General features: G+C 40.6%; 1 protein-coding gene across 2 annotated transcripts in view; it reads left to right on the top strand.

The window, feature by feature from the left end:
• ddah1 (dimethylarginine dimethylaminohydrolase 1) overlaps nt 1-8,550 on the top strand; it is a 64,650-nt gene that overhangs the window by 46,287 nt on the left and 9,813 nt on the right. For both annotated transcript variants that reach the window (XM_079848333.1, XM_079848332.1), the window contains exons 2-4: nt 1,326-1,425; nt 3,635-3,708; nt 5,377-5,496. In XM_079848333.1, the coding sequence (XP_079704459.1) occupies nt 1,335-1,425; nt 3,635-3,708; nt 5,377-5,496 (285 nt within the window). In that variant the 5' untranslated portion in view covers nt 1,326-1,334. The remainder of the gene's footprint in view (nt 1-1,325; nt 1,426-3,634; nt 3,709-5,376; nt 5,497-8,550) is intronic.

Genomic DNA, 8,550 nt, shown 5'->3' with positions numbered 1-8,550 from the left:
TGGTTGCTAAGGTGTTCTGAGAGGAATATACATTGTTGCTATACAGTTGCTAAGATGTTCTGGGTAGTTTCTAAGGTGTTGCTATATAAGTGTTCTGGGCAGTTGCCAGAGTGTTGCTTATGTGGTTGCTAAGGTGTCCTGAAGGGGTCAGCCCTATGTTCCCACGGCCCTATGTTCCCACATTTCTAAGAATTTTTTTTTTTACTGAAAATTTAGAAAATTAGGCCCTATGTTCCCACAACCATATGTTCCCACAGACCTATGTTCCCACAGTCCTATGTTCTCTCATTTAACTATGTCCCCTATGAAGGGTAGGTTTTAGTGCTTGTGCTGGTACAGGGATAGCCCAATAACATCCCAGACAAGTCTCCCTCCTGTGAGGGGTAGATTTAGGTATGTTAGGGTTAAGGCCCTTGCACACTGAGTCCGAAATTCGCATCCGAAACTTTCGTTCGTTCGTCAAAAAAAAAAATCGAATCAGGTTCGATTTTCTGCGTTTTTCGCATCCGTAGCAAGCATTTTGAATGGTGTTTTGACAATTCAGAGCCACCGAATCACGAAAACGAAAAAACGTATGCGAACGTAGGCCTTTAGGGTTAGGGTTAGGGCTGTGGGAACATAGGGCTGTGGGAACATAGACATGCTCCCGTTCTGAACACCTCAACTTTTCTTGCTATACAGTTCTTGCTGTACTCATACTTTTCTCGCTATACAGTGCCTAGTGTGTTCTGGGTAGTTTTCTATGGTGTTGCTATATAGTTGAAAGAGTGTTCTGAGCAGTTGCCAGGGTGTTGCTATTTGATTGTTAAGGTGTTTTGAGAGGAATATACATTGTTGCTATACAGTTCCTAAAATGTTCTGCATAGTTTCTAAGGTATTGCTATATAGTTGAAAAGTATTCTGGGCAGTTGCCAGGGTGTTGCTATATGGTTGCTAAGGTGTTCTGAGTTGTAAATCCTTTTTTACACAGTTGCTAGGGTGTTCTAGGTAGTTTCTAGGGTGTTGCTATGTGGTTGCTAAGTGTTCTGAGTTGTATACACTCTTCTTGCTATACATTTGTTAGGCTGTTCTTGGGTGTTGCTATATGGGTGTTAAGGTTTTCTGAATGGGAAATACTTTGTTGCTACACACAGTTGCTAGGGTGTTCTATGTGGTTGCTAGGGAGTTTCGGTGCAGTTACTATGAAATTTCGAGTGGTTGCTATGCAGTTGCTGGGCTTTTCTGAGATGGGGCGCAGCTGCGTCTTTTGTTTTGCTGGTTTAGTTTAAGAAGTGTTTTTGAAAGTGTCTGCTTTATGACTGATTATAAATGTGTTTCTGTTTCAGACGGAGGCCATGAAAGATGCGTTGACGAAGCTCGGCCTGAATATCGTCGAGATGACCGATGAATCGGCCACACTGGAGGGAGGAGATGTCTTGTTCACAGGTACCAGTTCAGTCTATAATACCTTTCTTTTTTTTTATTTAACACAAATTCATGTGTGTGCGGATAAACAACCAATCACAGATGATCAAAAAACTGTTCTTTTCAACAGTTTTCCTAAAATCCTCAGCTGTGAATCCTCTTCTGAGGAAATGTTTCTCCGTCTTATGTACATTCCCAGCAAGCAGTTTTGCGTTTAAAAAGACGTCTAATAGCCCAGACGTCTAGGCTAAAACAAGGCAAAATATGGGCTGTCAGTGAAAATTTAATAGACGTGTAACACCGTGTCCTGACTACACGCGTCGCGATAAAAGCTTCTTCTCCATGTTAATCAGAGTGTTTGTCCTAACCCGCCGCGACGGCGACACGCGACGATTCTATTCTAGAAACTGTTTTTTCTTTTTCTGCGACGTCGCGCTGGAACAACAAACACAAAGTGAGGCGATGATAATCTCAGGCACTGTTTATGTGCTTTATTTAATGTTAAAAGCGTGTCATGTGACTCTGAATATCATTTAGTGCTCCAGCTTTGACGCTGTAAAAAGCAACAATGGATAATTCACCTCAAATCCTGAAATTAAACACATGGAAACAAGAACGTTCAAACTGTGATCAAACAAGTGTATTATTTGACAGAGATTGTTCTAGTAACTCAGTAGCCTATGTATTTGAATAATGTTTAAATGGTGTAATATTTGTGAATTTGATTATGTAGATACTTATCCATTTTTCTCCATTGAGACTCCGCCCACACGCTGTTCTGATTGTCTGACTCCGCCCACACACTGTTCTGATAGGCTGACTCCGCCCACACACTGTTCTGATTGTCTGACTCCGCCCACACATTGTTCTGATTGTCTGACTCCGCCCACACATTGTTCTGATTGGCTGAATACGCCCACAACGCTGTTCTGATTGGCTGACTACGCCCACACGCTGTTCTGATAGGCTGACTCCGCCCACACACTGTTCTGATTGTCTGACTCCGCCCACTACATTGTTCTGATTGTCTGACTCCGCCCACACACATTGTTCTGATTGGCTGAATACGCCCACACGCTGTTCTGATTGGCTGACCTCCGTCCACACGCTGTTCTGATTGGCTGACTCCGCCAACACGCTGTTCTGATAGGCTGACTCCGCCCACACACGCTGTTCTGATTGGCTGACTCCGTCCACTACACTGTTCTGATAGGCTGACTCCACCCACACACGGTTCTGATAGGCTGACTCCGCCCACACGCTGTTCTGATTGGCTGACTCCGCCCACACCTCTGTTCTGATAGGCTGACTCAGTGAAGAAATGAAACCAAACCAAAACACCTTGTAATCACTGTTGACTTTTTGTTGGCTTTTATGATGGAATATCAAACGTCTCGCAAGTTAATTTGGCAAAAAGGACATGTAACCAAATTCAAGGTTATTCTGGCTAGCAGTGTGTTCCTCATAGCCGGACTGTATCGGGTCTCTAGATAAATGACGGCTCTTGCTTCTGCTGTTCTGCTTGGTCTCTGTCGGTGAATGGAAACTGCAGTCGCACACCTAATTGAGTCTGGACTCGTTCCCGGCCAGAAACATTTCCTTCTGGCGTCATGAAGCTCAACGATGTCCTGTGTGAAACGTTTAGTTGCTACTGTTCTGGACTCAAGCGTCACGTACCTCGGCTCACAGATCAGAAAATGTTTAAAAACAAGGTGATGAATAATTAGATAACTCAATATGAATAATCTGTGTGTCATATGGGAACTATTGTAATAATATCTGATATACACCTTTGTTATCCTTTTGGAAATTGTCTTATGTAACTGTTTGTTTAGTTTGTATGGATCAAATCCAGTGAGGAAAGTGACGCTCATTAAATAATAATGTATAAAGGGTAGGCATGACACCTTTTTCGGTTATTATGTATATTTTTTTCTTTACAATTGAACATTATCTGTGAGGACCGAAATACATTTTTGTTGAATTGAATTGATAAATTGAATTGAAACTGATCTCAGATCACTGTTTAACTGGAACATAAAGTCGTATGACTGGAGAGTGTTTATACGGCAGAGCGTTGATCGAGCTTCTCACTGGCCTGAGATCAGACGTTCAGAGGCACTGATGTAGAGCTGAACTTTGACCTCTCACTGCTCGTGTTTGCTCTCCTTCCATCAGTCCCAGTGTCTGTCAGCAGATCTTCTGTAAACGTGTGTGTTCTGGTGTTCAGGGAGAGAGTTCTTCGTGGGATTATCCAAGAGGACCAATCAGAGAGGAGCGGAGATCCTGGCCGACACATTTAAGGTGAATCTATCTATCCATCCATCCATCTATCCGTTTATCTATCTATCAATCCATCCATCTATCTATCTATCTATCTATCTATCTATCTATCTATCTATCTATCTATCTATCCATCCGTTTATCCATCCATCCATCCATCTATCTATCCATCCGTTTATCCATCCATCCATCCATCCATCTATCTATCCATCCGTTTATCTATCTATCCATCCGTTTATCCATCCATCCATCCATCCATCTATCTATCTATCCATCCGTTTATCCATCCATCCATCTATCTATCCATCCGTTTATCCATCCATCCATCCATCCATCTATCTATCTATCCATCCGTTTATCCATCCATCCATCTATCTATCCATCCGTTTATCCATCCATCCATCCATCCATCTATCTATCTATCCATCCGTTTATCCATCCATCCATCTATCTATCCATCCGTTTATCCATCCATCCATCTATCTATCCATCCGTTTATCCATCCATCCATCCATCTGTTTATCTATCTATCCATCCATCCATCCATCCATCCATCTATCTATATATCTATCTATCTATCTATCTATCTATCCATCCATTTATCTATCCATCCGTTTATCCATCCATCCATCCATCTATCTATCCATCCGTTTATCCATCCGTCCATCCATCCATCTATCCATCCGTTTATCTATCTATCCATCCGTTTATCTATCTATCCATCCGTTTATCCATCCATCCATCCATCCATCTATCTATCCATCCGTTTATCCATCCATCCATCCATCCAACTATCTATCCATCTATCCATCCGTTTATCCATCCATCCATCCATCCATCCATCCATCCATCCATCCATCCATCTATCTATCTATCCACCCGTTTATCCATCCATCCATCCATCTATCCATCCGTTTATCCATCCATCCATCCATCCATCTATCTATCCATCCGTTTATCTATCTATCATCCATTTATCCATCCGTCCATCCATCTATCTATCTATCTATCTATCTATCTATCTATCTATCTATCTATCTATCTATCTATCTATCTATCCATCCGTTTATCCATCCATCCATCCATCCATCCATCCATCCATCCATCCATCCATCCATTTGTCCATCCATCCATCACACTGTACTTACATAATCAGACTCTCAGTATTCAGTATGGAGAATGTGTGTTTTCTGCAAACTATGAATCATGTCGACGGTTGAACTCTTGATTTCTGAATGAAAATCAAAAGCTCATTGTAAGAACAGAACATTCTTTTCTTTTCTAATGTCAATGTTCATAACGATCTGCAAACGAGCTTGACGAAGCCCGCGGCTCCTCGTCGTTCTCACGCTGATGGTTTATGGAAACTTCACAAAGTCACCCGGCTTGCTAAAGTGAAAACAGAGATGCTCATAGTACAGCCGACAGACACTTTCTGCAGAAACATTCGCTTGTTCTCTCCTCAAGAATCCCTGAGCAAATCTCCTCCTCCTCCCAGAAGTCTGGAGCGCTTCACGTGTCTTTTTCCAATAAGCAAACAATGTTTTCCACTGTATTTACCAGCTGAGCTAATGTGGTTTATTTGGAGGACGCAAGTTTTTTATTATGTTTTAATGAGTAAATGTTTTTCCAGTCAGAGCCAAAATGCTTTAGTGCTGATGTGTGTCCCGACTGGACCCTGTGTTGCAGGACTACGCCGTGTCCACGGTCCCGGTGCAGGACTATCTCCATCTGAAGTGCTTCTGTAGTATGGCCGGGCCAGATCTCATTGCAATCGGCTCCAGCGAAGTCGCCCAGAAAGCCCTGAAGGTAAACACACCTGGATGTGTCCCAAACACTACAACTGATCCAGCAAATGTGGACTCCAGTGGAGACTAATCTTTTGATGCAGGGACGACGCTTGGCCAAAACTAGGGCTGCACGATATTGGAAAAAAAATTACATTGCGATATTTTTTTCCCTACGATATATATTGCGATATTGCGAGCCATCAATCCAGGCTTAAGTCAATAATTACCATTCCATGATATTAATAATTTCACTAATAAGCAAGCTTCATTACAAGTGACAAAAAGGCCACTTAATATTTTATTCCAAAATTAGAACATATTTCTGTCAGAATTCGGTGAATGTTCTACGCAATCCAACGTGGCGGCGCTCTTAACAGATGTTTGTTGTTCATTAGGCTATAATTCCTCAAAATAAATAAATAAAAAAAAAAAATTATTCTCTCTCTCTCTCTCGGTGCTGATGCAGTTCATGTAAACGGCACCTAAAAGCTGTCACAAAGAACCAGCAAAAGTAATGATTATTATATGTAAAATATTACAATGAGACATTTTGTTTATTAATAAACAAGTGTTTTCTGTAAAGATGAAGTAGGCTAGTGATCGCGTGGGAGAGAAATGCACTTTTCATACGGATTACATAGTTTTTTGTTTTGAATGGTTCTGTTTAAAAGTAGAGATTTCTGTAGATAATAGATATATTTCGCCTCCGTGTCGTGATTATGTCTGCTATATTTACTTTTTATTTATTAAATCCAGGAAATTGGATAATGAAACACTGATTAAAATTAAGATACAATTAATACAAAACGAAATTCGCTTTAAAGAAAGGCTTTGTGCTTTCTGTTTGAGGTCTCTGTGAAAGTTTTAAAGCAGTCTTTTAGTGCCGCTTTCATAACGGTCGCGTCCGTAATGGAGAACTGTCACGTAACATTGTTTTTTCCTCATAAATGCGAACACGAAAAATAAAAGACTTTTTAAAAAAGACAACCATCCACAACTTTATAACACTCCAGCAAAGTACCTCTTTTTGGTCAACATCCTCCTTTTTGTAGACGAAATAGTCCCAAATAGCTTTTTTGCGGCGGATTCTCTTCGTCGCCCATTTGTGAATGTTGGCTGTGAGCGCGGTGAGCTGCGGCACAGCGAACCAATGTCACCCCAGCAAAAAGCCATACAACAAACTCGTGTTTACTGTGTGCTACCCTGGTGCTACCGTTCTCTTAATACACTATGGGTGGTACTACCCTTCACATCGCATGTTCTGGTGATGTGACTATCGCTCATTCGCACATCGCGATGTCGATGTTAAAACAGAATATCGTTCAGCCCTAGTCAAAACATTGAATTAAAATGGTTCGACTTATCAAAAGTAGAATTTAGAGAATTTAATAATTGACAACATTGCAGTTGAAATACTGAACATTGAACGCAAACCCAATGCAGAGTCAGAAATAGGGCTGGGAATCTTAAATCTGTTCCAGTTCTGGAATCGGATATTTGTTATAAAATGAAAATTCGATTCCTCTTATCGGTTCCTTTGTGAGCATTTCAACATACAGTACTGTGCAAAAGTCTTAGGCATGTTAATAATACTTAATACAACTATTGCATAATGTAAATAATGCCTAAAATGCTTGTATATGGAACTCTAGCATTCCCACAATCATAAAAATCAGGAAATTTGATTATCAAAATGTTGAACTATAGTCAGAAACTTTTCACATGGATTTTTTCCGCTAGAATTTGCACATTATAATTGAAATCAAAATCAAAGAAAAATCATTGATCCAAACTGCATAATAGTGTAATTTGCATTTGTTAGCAAACATGGATATTCCCAGGAAGCAAACGCTTAAAATTGCAGGAAACATCCCAGAGTATTGGTTTGAATTTGGCTTGATAATTTCCAGTTGAACACGACGAGTCCAAAGACTTCCTCCATTTTTAATGCGCTTCATTCCTCCAGCGTCCGGATCTCCGGTCTAATGACAGTGGACTGTTCTGTGACGTTCGTTCTTGATCGGATTCGGATCAGGAGTTGGCACTGGAACGTCGGGATTTTGTGGGATCGGGACAAACATGAAAACCAACCATCGTCATGGAAATCGTTTGTGTCGTGCCAAAAGTTTCCTTATCGCCGAAGCCGATCTATCCGTCCCTCTTTCTGTTGTTTTGGCTCATTCCCAGATTCCCAGCAGGGATTCAACATTCCCCATCGGACACATGTTGGCACAGAGTTTAATAAGAAAAATGAGTTCTTGTGATTACAGGTGTTAAAGTTGGAACTGTCGTGGCGTCAGGCACTTTTTTTAATGGAAAACATGTTCCAGTATCCAGTTACAGGCACAATAGTCGGATCTTAATTGGAGAAAGGTCAGAAATGCAGATGGATAAACACGTACAGTCAAACCAAAAATTATTCAGACACCAGATATCATTTTTTATATTTTTTCACTAGTGTGATCAGGACACTATAGTTCATTTCTGTAAGTGAGGAGAGCAAAATACAGTAAACTGTGACATATTTCACCCAAATATTCCTCATACAGCGACTACCTGTGACATTTAGGATGACTCGGACACTTTGAGCTGATCATGTTTTGCTGAAGTGTTTCTTCTTTAATTGCTAATGCTCTTTTCACACACAGACTGAACACAATGAAGCATTGCTTGGTGATTGGTTGAGCTAAACTGGTATTATCTAATTGTGTAGTTAAATTTAACAGCTGACAGATATTCAACATAATTCATGTGTGAGACAGTCTAACAGAAGGACGGACAAAACCAGTCAAATATCAACTGAGTTCTGCTCATATTTCATTACCATTTCTCTAAACTATAGCGAATAAACTGAGATGATGTGAGAAAGGTGTCTGAATAATGTGTGTTTGACTGTAAATGCACATTTTGACATGCTTAGGACAGACAAACGTGTGATTCGCACACTTCTACTACATACTAAATATGCTAAGCCAGTGTGCAAGTTTTGAGATGTACTGAACACATGAAACGATTGTATGCTTCATTTAAGGGGTGGTGTAATGCCCTTTTCACAAGATGTAAAATCAGTCTC

The sequence above is a fragment of the Squalius cephalus genome (genome assembly GCF_949319135.1).
Source record: "Squalius cephalus genome assembly, chromosome: 18".
Taxonomy (NCBI): domain Eukaryota; kingdom Metazoa; phylum Chordata; class Actinopteri; order Cypriniformes; family Leuciscidae; genus Squalius; species Squalius cephalus.
This window is presented reverse-complemented; position numbering and strand designations above follow the sequence as displayed.